The sequence below is a fragment of the Canis lupus genome, chromosome 5 (assembly GCF_011100685.1).
Source record: "Canis lupus familiaris isolate Mischka breed German Shepherd chromosome 5, alternate assembly UU_Cfam_GSD_1.0, whole genome shotgun sequence".
NCBI classification, from domain to species: Eukaryota; Metazoa; Chordata; class Mammalia; order Carnivora; family Canidae; genus Canis; species Canis lupus.
In genome coordinates, this window is record NC_049226.1 from 82715177 (window position 1) to 82731715 (window position 16539).

A 16539-nucleotide genomic window follows, 5' to 3' on the forward strand; every position below is an offset into this window, starting at 1 on the left:
CATGGAGCCTGCTTCTCCCTCTGCCTGTGTCTCTGCCTCTCGCCCTCACGGTGTGCCTATCATAAATAAAAAATGATAATAAAATAAACTAATAGGGATCCACTCACCTTTTCCCCTCAACCTGAAGGGCATTCTGCTTATCTCGCCCCAAACTGAGGAAGACTGTCTCCATTTTTCATTCAAGCTGAGAGGCTGAGCGAAACATGTTCTACCTCTCCGCACCCAAACTGAGTCATCACATCATTTTCCCAGAGCTGAGGGGCACCCGTCTCTCTTCTTACCCCAACTAAAGGGAAATGATCCCACTTCTTCCTTCACACTGAGTGGAACCGATTTTCACTTCTTGCTCCAAACTACGAGCGAGGGATTCATTTCCCTGCTTTTTCCAAATGACGGAATCACGTCCACTTCATCCTTCAAACTGAAGGAATCAGGACCATCTCGTCCCTAAACTCAGGGAGACCTGGCCGTCCACTATCTGAAGAAATTGCCACCCTACCTGCCCGAATAACCCCTCAACAAGAACGCAGCCTCACCACCCCCAAGCCCAAAGGAAAGCTCCCCGCCCTGTGGGCACGCTCTTGAAGGCGGGGCGCGAGCTCGGGTTTTCCCGCCGGCACAGCCAGTGAACTAACGGGATCCCGATCGCGCCCTCTGAGTGGCTGGAGGCGAGCCCCGCCCCCGTCAAGCCCCGCCCCCGGCAGCCCCCGCCCCCGGCGCGTTCAGGGACTGCTCTTGGCTCCACCCCCTCCTCGGCCCCGCCTCCCGCCTGGCTCCGCCCCTCCTCAAGCTGCGTCCGGTCCGACCCGGCCCAGACAGTGGAGCTAGTTGAATAGACGCCGCGGCGACGCCGCGACTCTCCCGGAGGCGCGCGGCACGAGCCAGTGACAAACCATGGCGGGCGAGGAAGACCGCGGAGACGGGGACCCGGTATCAGTGGTGACCGTGCGGGTGCAGTACTTGGAGGACACCGACCCCTTCTCCTGTGCCAACTTCCCGGAGCCGCGCCGGGCCCCCACCTGCAGCCTGGACGGGGCGCTGCCCCTGGGTGCGCAGATACCCGCGCTGCACCGCCTGCTGGCGGCGCCGCTGAAGGTGAGGGGCCCTGGAGAAAGATTGAGGGCTGAGGTTCATGGCGCCGTGAAAGCCTTTGGGAGGTACCCCTCGGGGAGAGGCTGAAGTGAGGGCAGGGCGCTCCCGCGGGAAAGCCTTGGGCTAGAGACCCAACGTCCACGCTGCCTCACTTTCGCGGGACGCCTCTCAAGTTGAGGGAAGCTGAAGAAGGGAGATGGGAACTTGCCGGCTGCCCCCTCGAAGTGAGACCCACCTGGGGAGATGTTCGGGGTCCACTCGCTGCCTGGCTGCCTGGGTAACCGATCTGGATACGTGAGGATAGAAGTTTGGGTGGTAGCGGACTAGAAGTTGGAGCTGGGGCGAGACCAGCTTCCACCTGCTTCAGGTGAGGTGGGGCGGGACCAGGAGGAGGGGCGGACCCAGGGCGGGCCAGGGCGGGCGGCCAAAGCTCCCAGCGGTTTCTGGAGACTGGATTGGGTCCTGCCGACGGAGGGTTGCCCCTGTAGGTGGGGGCCCGGCTTGGGAGTGCCAGTGGAGGAGACACTTCTCGGGGTGAAGCGAGTCCCCGGGGAGCGGCCCGGCCGGGAACACGCCGAGAGCCGGTGGTTGCACTGGTGGAAAAGCCCTTTGAGTCACCGCCCCCACCATCCCGTACTCCCCCTGCCGCCGGCCCACGACTAGAGAAGGGAGGGGGCGGGCCGGGCTAATTTTAAACCGCCAGCCTGCCCTAGTTTGCCTGCGTCCGGGAGCCTACTCGTGCACAGTGCTGCAAGAGGCCCTTTTCCAGATGGTTGGCCCTACCTCCCCTCTGGCTCCCTGCGCTCAGCCCCCTGCAGGCAGCCCTTTCCGGCGCGCTGGGTTTCCGGACCAGGACTCTGGGAGGCGCACTACCACTTCCCAAGGTTCCCCGTTAGCCAGTACGCACCGAGTGGTGAGGAAAAGGAGAGAGCCTTGGGGGGGTTGCCCTCCCCTGCTCCCAGCCTTAGCTGGGGGGCGAGTTGCGCAAACTTGCCCCCCCCAGGCCCGGGGTCTCCCCTGGAATGTGACCCGGGCGCCGGGCCCCCAGCCTGCATTCCTCACTCTTTGGGCCGGCCCCGCCTCCGAGCGCGGGCGGGAGAGTTGGTGAGATTATTGGCCGGGGGAGTGGCGCGTGTCCGGGCAGAGCCCCGGCTTCAAGGCCACGGCTTGAAGGTTGCAGCACGCTGCCCACCTTAGGGTGCTGATGGAGCCCCTTTTGTCATGCCTTGTTCAAAGAGACAAACTGAGGTGGGCCTGGAAGAAGCCACGTCCAGCCCCAGGCCACCTTCAATTCAGGATGGGCACTGGAGAGTGAGGGTGGCTGAACTGAGGCTAGGTTCCTGCCTTCAGGCTCCTGGACCTCCCGGTGCTGAAATAAGCCTGGAGCATTACAGAAAACAGTATTCTTCCTACTGCGCACCCTGGACAGGATTTAGCCTTAACAGCCCTCTTCCCAATTAGGGGCAGATATGGGAGGTCAGCGACAGGAAAGAACCATCTGTTGTTTCTTCCCCGCATTTGGGGACCCATCTCCCTGCTGCACAAGGTGTTCTGCTCTCTGTTCTCTACTTCTTAGCTAAGGACACTACAGAACTCAGATGGAGAATTTGTTAAGTATTCCCAAACCCAGACATTCCTGTCTCCCCACCTTCAGGATCTCCCACTTGGTGTACCTGAGGACTACCATATCCCCCCCAGGCAGGATATGCTGGTGGCCACTGAGTTACCACTGTGTCTGTAGCCAGGATTCCCTGGGGCTGGCAGCTCTGCCAGCAATGGTCAGACACTGTGATGTGCTCATCCCAAATATAAACTGTGACCACAGCCCCAGAATAGAAGGCTGGAGGAAGAAGGGCTGAGAATAGGGTAGGGGCAGGGACATCAGAGGGCTGAGAGAGGGGGAGCAGGGCTCTCCTTGCAGGAAATGTCAACAGCTGGTTCCTCCCCTAGTCCTATAAGTACATGCCCTAGGGGCATAGACATGACTCAAGCCTGCCTACATAGCCCAGAAAGATAGAGGGGAGAGGTAGCCCAGAAACCCAGACATTCCCACCCCAGGCCTAGAGCAGAAATAAGAGGGAGGGGATCTCTACTCAATACTTTATCCTCAGTGCATTTGTCCAATAGAGGAACAGGACACAGTCAAATGATGACATCTGTCCTCCTACTCTGGGCACTGACCTTCAACATCTCTAGGGGACCCTGCTCCCTCCCTGGGAATGTACAAAGGCCCAACCCACTTTCTCTCTGGGGCTCCACCCCACACACGCCATTGGACTGGGCCTAGCCACTAGAGTTCCCCTGGGGGCTTCCTTTTTAAACCGTTTAGAGCTTTCAGATCTGAGAAGGCCTTGCTCATTTCCTCCCAGTCTAGGAGGAAGCTCCTTGCCACAGCCTCTGACTCATCTCCTGGCCTTGGGTGGGAGTGGGAGGGGTAAGGGGGGTTGGGAAGGGTCCTGGAAATGCCTTGGGCCATGCCTGGTGTCCCCAGGGAAATAGAGGAGAATCTGTCTTCCCTCTGTGCACGAGCCTCTCCCAACCCAGGGACCTGCTCCTACCCAGGGGAGAACCTGGCCCTCTGACCCTGCATTTCACTTCTTTATCCAGAGCTCTGCTACCTTTTGCTCTTCTGGGCAGTGCCTCAGGAGCCCCTTTCTGACACCTAAAGGTTCTGCCACATCTGAAATAGCACTGACTTCTCCCTGGGCTCTGGGCAGAGAGACCTGAGTGCTGCTCTGACCCTGATGCAAAGCCACGAGGAGCCTCCTACTTCTAGCAGCAGGGATAGCCCTGGAAATTTGTCACCAGTTGCTGTTTCCCCAACTGTGGCTAAAGATTAGAGGAGGACAGGGGTGGCACTCTCCTGGAATGTTTCCTGACCTTGCACCCTCTCTACTCCAGCCTCAGTTTACTGCTCAGGAGCAGTTGTGGCAAGGGGGCTAATGGGTGAACCTGACCTGCTGGGACAGGGACCAACTGGAGGGGTCTCAGAGTAGTCTTAAGGGTAAGTTGGGGTGATCTGGTGATGAACTGAGCCCTTTATTCCCCTGACATGGAGGTCTTTTAGGGAAATGAGAAGATTGGGATGTGGGTGTGAGTCATGGCCTTCTCCCAGCTTTCCCTGGGGCCACCATGTCCAATTATCTGGTCATTGTGGGCTAGGGAACCTGAGATGCAGCCTCGTGAGGGACCCTAGGACCTAGGTCCTTGCAGATGTAGGCACTGTTACCCTAGCATGTATGATGTGTATGTGTTCATTTGTGTTCTCTTGCTACAACTGGGAGGACCAGTTTGAGGTATTTGCAGAGTCTGGAAAGCTGAGGGGTGGTCTTCAGCCCTTAGCAACACTACAGGCTCCAGCCCTCCCTCCACCTCCCCTTCAGGGGTTCCCTGGAGCACTTCCACAGTCCATCCACCCAAGATCTAGGTCAGTTAGCCCCAGTTCCATTACTGGTTCTGCAGCCTGGGGCATATTCATGGAGTTTCTAAGCCTTGGTTTCCTCATCTGTAAAACGATTGTCAGGAAAGGGACATCTGGCTGGCTCAGTTGGTAGAGCATTCGACTCTTTATCTCAGGGTCATGGGTTTGAGCCCCACTTTGGGCATAGAGATTATTTACATAAAAAAACTTAAAAAAAAAAAGATTAGCAGGAGAATCAAACTAGGCAACCTGGTATGTGACACAGAGGAGGCATAACTAATATAGGTTTCCCTCCTCAAGATCCACCCATAGTGTCTCATCCAGGAAGTCATGGTCTAGTTGGAAACCCAAAATAGGGACGCCTGGGTGGCTCAGAGGTTGAGCATCTGCCTTCAGCTCAGGGTGTGATCCCGGAGTCCTGGGATCGAGTCCCATATCAGGCTCCTTGCATGGAGCCCACTTCTCCTGTCTCTGCCTCTCTCTGTGTCCCTCGTGAATAAGTAAATAAAATCTTAAAAGAAAAAAAAGAAACCCAACATAATAGGAGAAGAAGGGTCATATGTTTAAAGTTTGTTTGTTCAAGTAATCTCTACACCCAACATGGGGCTCAAACTCACAACCCCAAGATCAATAGTTGCATGCTCCTCCAAGTAAGCCAGCCAGGCACCCCAAGGGTCTCATGTTTATAGGAAAGCAGAAGAAAAAAAGCAGCTAGCAAAATTATTTCCTAAAGCAGCAGTCTTTCAGCATATAGTTCTACCCTCTTTTCCATCTTCTTTCCCTCTCCCTGGTGTACTTATTTTCACCTGATTTGTAGTTATGAAAAATATTAGAGAGTAGACACCATGGTCCCCTAAGTTTGGCCCTGAATTTAGAGCCATATGAAATGAGTTGGCTTAGACGATTAGAAAAGCCTGAGCCTAGAGAACTAAGAGAAAAAGTAGGCTGGATGCTGAAGGGAGGGGCTGGGCCTGGGAAGAATGGAGAGGACCTCACTCCAAGACAGACACAGAGAAGCGTGGAAGACAAGAACCAGGAGGCAATCAAGGATGTGAGCCCACACTGGCCCTGTGCTGACCCTAAGGACTGTCAGCAGGCACAAGGGTTCAGGCTTACTCTGGCCTGGCCCAGCCCCAGGGTGTGAGAAACAAGCCCCAGAGGTTTGGCTATCACAAGGGTGACCCAAGGAAGGGACCAGGGGTGTGAGGGACAAGCACTACCCAGCTGGCAGGAAGTCTCTGTTCTTTGCTACCTTAGCCCACCGCCCCCCATCTCCACCCAAGACTAGGCAGCTGGGTTGGGGGGTGGGGGGGTACCATCCTGGAGGCTTTGAGCTGTTACCTCAGGACTTCTTCCCCAAAATGGGGCCCTGGCAGGATAAGGCAAGTGAAGTGGCTGAAGGAGGCCACTGCTGCCACCATAGAGGGAAAGGGGTTAACTCTGCTCATCTGAGGAAGCTGGGTGATAGAGCACTTGGCCTTCAGGATCTTACCCCAAATACATGCAGGCATTCTGGAAGGAGAGGACCATTCTCTGCTCACTTGGGATTGGCACATGCCACATGTACTTGCAGGAGGGTAAGAGAGCCTGCTGGGTCCGAGCTGTTGGTGTACTTCTTGGACCTGTGCTCCAGCAAAGCATATATATGTATAGATTGCTCCGTGAACCTGGGTGTGGAAGTCAGACCAAGTATAAGCTGATCACCCCTCCAGTGTTTACCTTTACCGCACTCCACCCCTCTCCTTTCTTAGCACTCATGGCAGTTGTGCTTCTACATTTATTTGTGGCCTTTTTCTGAGGCAAGCCTGCCTGCTTCCCCAGCTGAGCTGGAAGGCAGGAAAAGCAGAAGCAGTATCTCCATCCCTGCTATGTCTTCACCTAAAACCAGCGTTGTTCATGAATGTTTAAATGAGTGAGCTCTTCTATATATGTGTGATTCAGAGGGTCCCTGAAGGGATTTGTTGCTCTGGGGCTGGGGCAGGGTGTGTGGATATGTTTTCTCTAGGGTCCCCAGAATCCTCTAGCCCAAGGTGGAAGGAGATGCAGCTGTGCCTGGAAGGGGGTGGGCTGGGCAGGCTGCTGAGTCACCATGTGGGCAGGGGATCTGGAGGAATGTGGGGCTGCCCTCAGCAGAGCTGGCCCAAAACAAAGTACCCTAGCCCTGGGGCCTTGCTGCCCCTGTCTCAGGCCCGCTCCCTGTAGGGCCTGGGGAAGATGACTCTGCTCCCAGCAAGGGGAGAGAGGCCGGCCCGCCCTAGGCGCCCAAGGGAGGGCAGGCAGCCAGGCAGGAAGTGGGACAGAGAACAGGCTGGAGTGTTTGTCCTATGTCCCATGTCCCAGGCAAGGCGGGGCAGAGGGTTGGGGGCGGGGGGTGTCACCCACGGGCCTCAAGGCTGAACTGCCAGGAAGGAGCTGGGTCAGGCTCTCAGGCATGAGCAGGGGTGCTAAGCAGAAATGGGTAGGGGCAGGAGTTGGACTCCCTTCCCCCCCCCAGGGAACCAACAGCAGCTGGAAGCCCTTGGACTGGGCCCAGCGCAGGGCAGGGCTGACAGAACAGCAGGACAAATGATGGGATTGACTTTCCCAGTAAGATGGAAGCCAGAGAACACCGGGTTTCTCCAGAGGTAGGCTCTCCCTGGGTCATGGTACCTCAAGGAACAGGACCGCAATTCAAGGGACCTTGCTGAGCCCTACATACTGGCTCTGTGCTATGGGGGAGGTGTCTGGGAGAGGCACAGTGCTGCCCTCACACTCTCTGGAGTCACTTCACTAGGCCTCTCTACAGGTACTCTCTCTTTTTTTTTTTTTTTTTTACAGGTACTCTCAAGCCCAGTGCCATGCCTGGTGGTGGTGGAGGGGAGCCAAGCTGGGGGCGTGGTGGAGATATGTAGGAAGCAGACACGTGGATAGAACGCGTGCCTTGTACAATGAATGCAGGTTTCAGGGACCCAATGTAGACTGGCTGAGTCAGACCCTAAAAACTAGTTTTTATTTTTTATTTTAAAGATTTTTATTTATTTATTCATGAGAGACATACAGAGAGAGGCAGAGACACAGGCAGAGGGAGAAGCAGGTTCCATGTAGGACTGATGTAGGACTTGATCCCGGGACTCCAGGATCACGCCCTGGGCCGAAGGCAGACACTCAGCCACTGAGCCATCAGGCATCCCTAAAACCTAGTTTTTAATAGGCCCCTTGGAGGCCTCTGAGTTCCAGCTCACTTGGGGCAGGACAAGGACCCTGAAGCCCAGAGGGACTGACAGCCTATGGATTACCTGCTGGCTCCTCACCATCTCCATTCAGGGAGACATGCCACACACATACACCCCTCCCAGCTGGGTTTTCACCAGTATTCCTAACACTTTCTTCCTGGGCTTGAATGCTTTGTGAATGCAGTTTATCACCCCCAGGGCTGTGAACTTCCTCAAAGGCAAGAACTTCCTCCCATCTTTTCTCTATGCCCCTTCCTTATTCATGTTCGTTACCTCAACAATGTTTAGTGTGCACTCACTGTGAGCCAAATACTGTGCTAGGCTCTGCAAATATAGTATGGGGCAAGACAGACACGGTCCCTGAACCTAGAGAACTCATGGTTTGTGGGGAAGAACACTAGTGTCTAGGATATTATAATGCTGTGTGGAAGGCCTCACACATGGAAGGGAATGGGTTGCATAGCAATGGCTATCGTTGTCCAGGAGAGCATTCCAAAAAAGCGTTACCTGATCTAAAACCTATAGAATGGGTAAGTGTTACAAGGTACACTGGTCAATGTTACAATGTACAAAGGTCAAAAAAGCTTGGCCCCTGAGGTGGATGGGCATTGCACATAGTAGGTCTGTGAGAAATGGTTCATGAAGGAACGTGTGGCTGCAGTGTACACCCTATGTTCAGCCATCTGACCGCTCTCTGAGAGGAGGTCACGGGGTCTCCGTACATACCCCGGCTGCTCTTTCCCAGCCCTGACAGCTGTTCCGTTTGCCCCTAGCTGGAGGACTGTGCCCTACAAGTGTCTCCTTCTGGATACTACCTGGACCCTGAGCTGTCTCTGGAAGAGCAGCGGGAGATGCTGGAGGGCTTCTATGAAGAGATCAGGTCAGAGCTGATGGGACCGGGAAAGCAAGGCTGGCCCCCACCTTTCCTTCCACCAGGAGCTGGCTCAGGTGTCAGCAGCCAAGACACCTGATCTATCTAGCCTGGGCTGTGGGTCACCTCCTGCCATCCCAGGGGACTATGCCAGGGGAATCCCAAGGCGTGGCCAGTGTTACCTGATGCCTGGGATGTAAAGGGGGGGGGGGCGCTGCCCCACATACTTGAGATACCTATGTTTGCACAAACCATCTTGGGCAGGAAGGAGTTGGGCCAGGGTTGGCATGTGGGGTGGTCTTTATCTGCCCTGGTATGGGGGCAGGGACCTTGAGGAATGGCCTGGAAACTGCTGACTAGGCTGCTTGATTCTAGCAAAGGGCGGAAGCCTACGATCATCCTGCGTACTCAACTCTCCGTGAGGGTCAATGCCATCTTGGGTGAGTATATGAGAGCATTAGAGTCCAGGAATCCCCTCCCAGCCCTGTTGGCTCAGTTTCTTTCAGGCTTGTGCAGAACAGTGGACAAAGCACATGGGAGACAGGATGTGTGGCCCCTCCCCATTCCTATCCTGACCTCTCCTTCCAGGGCCAGGGCTGATGCTGCAGCTAAACCGTGATGGGGGTTGCCCAGAGTCAGGGAGTGGAGGAGGAGGTTGGGGGTTCAAGAGTACTAGAATATTCTTTGGTGGGGGATTGTGTCCCAGTAGAGGAGAATGTCTGTGCCCCCTTGAGGTTTCCATGCCCACCTACCCCTTACAGAAAAGTTGTATGGCTCCAGTGGCCCTGAGCTCCGCCGCTCCCTCTTCTCACTAAAGCAGATCTTCCAGGTGAGGCCCAGAAGTGGGCTGGGGGTGGGCATCCAGCCTGAACCCTGCTTAAACTCCCCCATGGTGCCTCCAGGAGGACAAGGACCTGGTGCCTGAATTTGTGCACTCAGAGGGGCTGAGTTGCCTGATCCGTGTGGGTGCTGCTGCCGATCACAACTACCAGAGCTACATCCTCCGAGGTTAGCCCCATCCCTCCCCCATGACCCTTGCCTTCAGCGACTGCTTATTGACCTCTTCTTGTCTCTGTGTCCCCAGCACTAGGTCAGCTGATGCTTTTTGTGGATGGGATGCTGGGGGTGGTGGCCCACAGTGAGACTGTGCAGTGGCTGTACACGCTGTGTGCCAGCATGGTAAGTGGCCCTCCACACAGCCATGTACCCTTTTCCCACTGACTCTTTCTGATCCTCAGTCTCCTTTTCTTCAAAGTGGGCTGGAATGGAGAGTCTGAGGCTCCTCTAAGCCTAGAAAGCACTCCAACACCTGGGCCTGGGGCCAGGGTCTTTCTGCCTAGACTCTCCTCTCTGGGTCCAGTCCCAGAAGTCCTTAGCCTCTGCACCAGGAGCTGGCACAAGTCTGGCCCAAACCCCATTACTCATATGTGGTGATACCCCCCCCCCCCCAGTCCCGCTTGGTGGTGAAGACAGCCCTGAAGCTGCTGCTGGTGTTTGTGGAATACTCTGAGAACAATGCGCCGCTGTTTATCCAAGCTGTCAACTCTGTGGCCAGCTCTACAGGTGAGAGGCTGTCCTTTCCTCCCCCACCACTCAGAGCCCTCTCTCCTGTATATCTCTGCATTGCTCCCCTTTCTGTGTGTCAGGCTCTCTTCCTTGGGCCAATCTGGTATCCATCCTGGAGGAGAAGAATGGTGCTGATCCTGAGTTGTTGGTGTACACAGTCACCCTCATCAACAAGGTGGGGGGGCTGGGGGGGAGACCAGGTGCTAATTCTGGACCCCTAGGGCTCCTAACTTCTAGACTCCATCAGCCTTAGTCTTGCCCTCCCATCCCCACCCTCTAGACCCTAGCAGCACTCCCGGACCAGGACTCCTTCTATGATGTGACAGATGCACTGGAGCAGCAGGGCATGGAGGCTCTGGTCCAGCGCCTCTTGGGCACCTCAGGCACTGACTTCGACCTGCGTACACAGCTTGTGCTCTATGAGGTGAGCTAGGCCATCTGGCCTCGGCTGGAAGAGAAGGAGGAGGCACAGTTCCCCAGCACCCCACCCTACCTATGTGCGTTGATGCGGCTCACATCTGGGTCCATCTCCACTAGAGTGCCCTGCGGTTGGAGGATGGAGACATCGAGGAAGCCGCTGTAGGTGGGCGGCGGGAACGCAGAAAGCCCTCTTCAGAGGAGGGCAAGAGGAGCCGCAGGTCTCTAGAAGGCGGGGGCGGCCCTGTGCGCTCCCAGGAGCCTGGGTAAGAGAGAACTCGCCTTGGCATGTGGAGGGGTGGATCCCCCTGCCGTGGCCTTGTGCGTTAACAGGCTCCGCCTCCAGCCCTGCAGGCCCCGCCTCACCGACAGGCCTCACCTCCAGCCCCACAGACCCTGTCTCAACGGTCATCTCCACCTACTCCACTGGCCCTGCCCTGTCCAGCGGCCAGGCTCCCAGCCCCTTGGACCCTGCTTCTGGCCTCCGTACCTCAGTGAACCTCTTTCCTGCCATCTCCGTGGGGCCCCCAGCTGACAGTACCAGCGAGAGGAGCATCTACAAGTAAGTAGGGAAATAGAGCCTGCCCCTAGCATCCTCTCTTCAGCTGTCCCTCCACTCTGAGCCCTCCACAGGCCCTCGGCCTCCTCTGCCCAAACTCCTCTGCCCAAACGCGTGCTTTCTCTTTCTTTCCAGACTTCACCAAACTGCTCCTGTTTGGTAAGTGACTGCTGGGGGCTGGGGTTCGGCTCTGACTGGACCTCTTCCTCTTGCTGCTTGTCTTCATCTTTCTGGCATTCCGCCTGTCCTTGCCCCTTTGTCATCTCTCCCCTCGCCCCCTTTGTTCTGTCACTACCTCCTGGCTCTCTTGTTCTGCTCCACCTTTGTCTCTTACTGCACCCTGTCCTGCTTCATGTCAGTCTCTCCCTTCCATTTCCAGTTTCATGTCCTGCCTTCTCCATGCCTCCTCTTCCCACTGGGGCTGGGAAGGAACCCCTGCTATTCCTGCCCTGCTCTGTGTGGGTACAAGCAACTGGATTGGAGCAGGCACCACAGTTACCATCTCTTCCTCTCGTCCCCCCACCCAGGGCCCCTGAGAGCCCACCTGTCCCTCAGTCCCCTACTGAGCAGGCCAGGCTGCAGTAAGTACAGAGGCCAGCCTGCCAGGCCTGCCATGTGCTCAGGGCTTCAGCGTTGCTTCCCCCAGCGGGGGTTCCATGTGCCTTATACAGCCAGAGCTGGGGACCTCTCAGGTCCATCCTCTCCCAGAGACCTATGCCTCCCGTTACCCAAGGGGTAGAGAAGTTCATTGGGGTCATAGTGATCCCTGTGCTTCAATAGTGAACCCTTGACAGCTTCAACCAGAAAAGAGGACATGGACTCCCAATCTGGAGCCCAGGAATATGGCAGGGGAGGATCCAGGGTGCTGTGTGGTGTGGGGGTAGAGGAGCAACCTAGAACTGAAGAAAGGGCCGGGACTGAGGGCCAACAGAGCCTGGAGAGGCTGAAAAAGACACTGAGTCACCTGCATTATTTCAACATAAACCAAGTGCCTGTTGTGGTAGCTTAGTCAGGAAAATATGGAATCCTTAAGTTAATGCCTCTTATTTACCAGGCCCTTTTCTCAGCCTGGGTCATAGCCCTCAGAAGCTTCCAGGCATGGGACAGCCCGGTGTGCCCACTCCGACCCCATCCCCTTCCCCTGCTCTAACGGTCCTTGTCTAGAATCAAGACACTGAACATGAACAGCAGCAAGGTTGCAAGTTAGATGTTAAGTAGAACTTCTCCCCTTCTGTTGACCTGGGGATGCTGGGTTGGCTGTGACCTTCCCCAGATATGGAGGACTGAACAGGGCCTGGTCTTGGGGGCTAAGTCCTGGGTCTGCTCAGTGCATGGACTGTTCCCCGTGTGTTTGTGTGTGCCTGCAAACTGAAGCAGCGCCCAGGCGCCCAGCAAGGCATGTATACCACCCTGGGCTGGCGTGTGTCGGACACCCTCACTGACAAGTGCCTCCCTCCAGAGCCCGGTTCCTGGAGAATGTGGCAGCAGCAGAAACAGAGAAGCAGGCTGCACTGGCCCAGGGCCGGGCAGAAACATTGGCTGGAGCCATGCCCGATGAGGCTGATGGACACGTAGGTGAGTGGTGGGGGGCAGAGTCTTCTCGCATTGCCCTGTCGGTACACAGAGGGCGTGAGGCTGACAGCTGCTTCTCTCTTTTAGATACCCGGGAATTATGGAGCTCCCCAGAACCGGGCCCTGCACCCAGAACACCTGAGAGCCCTGCCCCACGAGGTCTGCTCCGGACCCAGCGGAGCCTTGAGCCAGAGCCCAAAATGCCACTGGCCCCGCCAAGCCCCAAGGCTGAGCCCATTCGGGAGTTTCGTGTACCCAAGCTCTGCATTGGAGACCTGGACTTCTCAGATCTGGGGGAGGATGAAGACGAGGACATACTGAATGTGGAGGCTGTGGAGGCTGTGAAAGGGGTCCCACCCCCACCGCCTCCACTGCCTGCGCTCTCTGGAGGCGCCCCGCCTCCTCCACCCCCACCTCCCCCACCCATCAAAGGTTCACTCCCACCACCTCCACCTCCGGCCGCCCCCCTTTCTCCCTCAGCACCTGATGGCCTACCCCTCCCCACCAAGAGGAAGACAGTAAAACTCTTCTGGCGGGAGCTAAAACTGGCTGGAGGCCATGGAGGCTCTGGGAGCCGCTTTGGGCCCTGCCCCACCCTGTGGGCCTCACTGGAACCTGTGTCAGTGGACACAGCCCGGCTGGAACATCTGTTTGAGTCCCGCGCCAAGGACGTGCTGCCTTCCAAGGTAAACCCACCCTCATCTGCTGTGTAACCCCAGTGGAGACAAGAGGGAATAGGAGCTTAAGGATCTGAACTACCACTCATTTCCCACATGGGGGAACTGAGGCAAAGAAAGGCACTGAGTCTTCTCTGAGGTCTCTCAATAAGATACTGGCAGAGCCCTAATAGAATCTAAGCTCATCACAAGGCCTTACAGATCCCAGAGCTCTGGTTGTGGGATGACCTCATTTGGCCATTTAGAAGGGGGCTTTAAGAGTGCCCTCTTAGATTGTTGCCTCAGCGAGTCCCTTTCCCAATCTCTTAACACCCTTCCCTTCAACCTTAAAGAAAGCTGGTGAGGGCCGCCGGACAATGACCACGGTGCTGGACCCCAAGCGCAGCAATGCCATCAACATTGGTCTAACCACCCTGCCGCCTGTGCATGTCATTAAGGCTGCCCTGCTCAACTTTGATGAGTTTGCTGTCAGCAAGGATGGCATTGAGGTGGGGATACCAGCTGGGGTGTGGGAGGGAGGTGGGAGGTCTGGCCCTCTCCTTTGGTCAGTGGGCATTTCCTGTCCTTCCAGTGGTGGGCATGGGTTTGGTATCTCTACAGAGCAGTCCCCAGGTCCTGGGGATTCCTCAAATGACCTAGGGATGAGTTGAAACCAGTGCCTGAAGCCTCAGGCCAGCACTGAGGGGATTATGTGGGGTGGTGACTGCATCCTCAGAAACTGCTGACTATGATGCCCACGGAGGAGGAGCGGCAGAAGATTGAGGAGGCCCAGCTGGCCAATCCTGACATACCCCTGGGCCCAGCTGAGAATTTCCTGATGACCCTTGCCTCCATTGGGGGCCTGGCCGCCCGCCTACAACTCTGGGCCTTCAAGCTGGACTATGACAGCATGGAGCGGGTACTTGGATGATGAGGTGGGGCAGGAAGTGGGACAGGTGAGCATGAGGACCAGGTAGTGTGAGTCCCTCATATTCCACTCCAGGAAATCGCAGAGCCACTATTTGACCTGAAAGTGGGCATGGAACAGCTGATACAAAATGCCACCTTCCGCTGCATCCTGGCCACCCTGCTGGCTGTAGGCAACTTCCTCAATGGTTCCCAGGTGAGGGGGAGCATATGAGGGCTAGAGCCCAGGGCTCTGGGGTCAGCCGAGCCCAGGCTCAGTTGATGTCCTTTCAGAGCAGCGGCTTTGAGCTGAGCTACCTAGAGAAGGTATCAGAGGTGAAGGACACAGTGCGCCGACAGTCACTGCTGCACCATCTCTGCTCCTTGGTGCTCCAGACCCGGCCTGATTCCTCTGACCTCTACTCAGAAATCCCTGCCCTGACCCGCTGTGCCAAGGTTAGCACCAGCCAGAGGCTTGACTAAGACCAGTCACAGAAATGAGGGAGTGCTGCTTCCTGGGGTTGGCTTTTCCTCCCTGTTTGGGCTGTTGTGCCAGAGTGTGCTCAGCTAGAGGTGTTGGCGTGAGCTGTGTCCTTGGCTAGAAACACTGCTTTCCTCTATTGGCCTCTATTTACTGTCTTTGGGTCTCCGTTTAACCACCACTTCCCCCAAGAAAGCTTCTCTGTTCCCCATTAGATTAAATGGACTTGTCTGTCTCCTGCATTAAGACTATGAGTTTTTTGGAGGGCAGGAAGCAGGTCTTCGCTATCTGGGTCCCTAGGGCCCAAGCTGGCTGGCCTGAGGCAGCCTCAGGTGGTGCCTTCCTGTGGGGGGACAGCATGTGTACCCCCTGCTTTTCCAGGTGGACTTTGAGCAGCTGACTGAGAACCTGGGGCAGCTGGAGCGTCGGAGCCGGGGAGCAGAGGAGAGCCTACGGAGCTTGGCCAAGCATGAACTGGCTCCAGCCCTGCGTGCCCGCCTCACCCACTTCTTGGCCCACTGTGGCCGCCGTGTTGCCATGCTGCGGGTAGTGCACCGCCGTGTCTGCAACAGGTGAGGACATGGGCCAGAGAGGTGGGACCGCCGCCGCCATCCCTCAAAGCCCAAGCAGGACTCACCATCCCTCCCTACCCTAAACTGCCTAGGTTCCATGCCTTCCTGTTGTACCTGGGGTACACAGCCCCGGCAGCTCGTGAGGTACGCATCATGCAGTTCTGCCACACGCTGCGTGAGTTTGCACTGGAGTACCGGACTTGCCGGGAACGGGTGCTGCAGCAGCAGCAGAAGCGGGCCACGTACCGTGAGCGCAACAAGACCCGGGGCCGCATGATTACTGAGGTGGGTACCCTTCCAGGTTTGGACTGCCACCCCCATGGTTTCCTTTCCCTGCTCCCAAGTCACCCTTCTCTTCTCTGCAGACAGAGAAGTTCTCAGGTGTGGCTGGGGAAGCCCCCAGCAACCCATCTGTCCCGGTGGCTGTGGGCAGTGGGCCGGGACGGGGTGATGCCGACAGTCACGCCAGCATGAAGAGTCTGCTGACCAGCAAGCCAGAAGATGCCACACACAGCCGCCGCAGCAGAGGTGGGACCTGTGGCGAGTGAGGGCAATGAACTTTGGGACTGCCTTGACCTGAATTCCCTATTTGGCCTCCCTTAGGCATGGTCCAGAGCAGCTCTCCAGTCATGCCTACAGCAGTGGGGCCGTCCACTGCACCCCCAGAAGAACCCCCAGGCTCCGGTTTACCCAGTGACACTTCAGATGAGATCATGGACCTGCTGGTGCAGTCAGTGACCAAGAGCAGTCCTCGTGCCTTAGCTGCTCGGGAACGCAAGCGTTCCCGTGGCAACCGCAAGTCTTGTGAGTACTTCCTCAAACACCCACTACCTATCTTAACCCCATCAACCTCCTCTAATCCTGCTCTGTCCCTGCAGTGAGACGGACATTGAAGAGTGGGCTCGGAGAGGACCTGGTGCAGGCACTGGGACTGAGCAAAGGTCCTGGCCTGGAGGTGTGAAGGTACTGCCTCCAGGACACCTATCTGGGCCCCAGCCTGCAGTGCAAGACACTAGAGAGTAAGGAGGGATCAGCAGAATTTGGGGCCTCTTCTCAACCCCAGAGCCACTCTGTGCCCAGTGGACAGTGCCCTCAACAGTATTAGCTGTGCATGCCTGTGTGCAAGTGTGTGTCTGTGTGTGTGACTGTGTGTGTACACGTACTTGTATGAGCTCCCTGAATACATGGAGTATAATAAAGTTTTCCTAGCCTAC

At 56.5% G+C, this 16539-nt stretch overlaps 1 protein-coding gene across 5 annotated transcripts; it reads left to right on the top strand.

The window, feature by feature from the left end:
* The first annotated feature begins 781 nt into the window (after window positions 1-781).
* On the top strand, window positions 782-16538 carry FHOD1 (formin homology 2 domain containing 1). 5 transcript variants are annotated; one of them, XM_038538671.1, is made up of 24 exons: window positions 782-1095; window positions 8499-8605; window positions 8972-9036; window positions 9358-9425; window positions 9499-9604; window positions 9681-9775; window positions 10048-10159; window positions 10243-10337; window positions 10443-10586; window positions 10700-10845; window positions 10965-11141; window positions 11274-11297; window positions 11666-11719; window positions 12598-12713; window positions 12798-13396; window positions 13720-13875; window positions 14103-14285; window positions 14370-14489; window positions 14567-14728; window positions 15135-15325; window positions 15418-15610; window positions 15691-15853; window positions 15929-16129; window positions 16204-16538. In XM_038538671.1, the coding sequence occupies exons 1-24, from the start codon at window positions 895-897 to the stop codon at window positions 16284-16286; spliced, it is 3561 nt and encodes a 1186-aa protein (XP_038394599.1). In that variant the 5' UTR covers window positions 782-894; the 3' UTR covers window positions 16287-16538. The 5 variants fall into 5 exon arrangements, with proteins under 5 accessions (XP_038394599.1, XP_038394597.1, XP_038394601.1 ...); XM_038538669.1 differs by having other exon boundaries at window positions 783-1095; window positions 10926-11141; XM_038538674.1 differs by lacking the exon at window positions 782-1095 and adding an exon at window positions 6931-7137 and having other exon boundaries at window positions 10926-11141.
* Window position 16539: the final 1 nt, after the last annotated feature.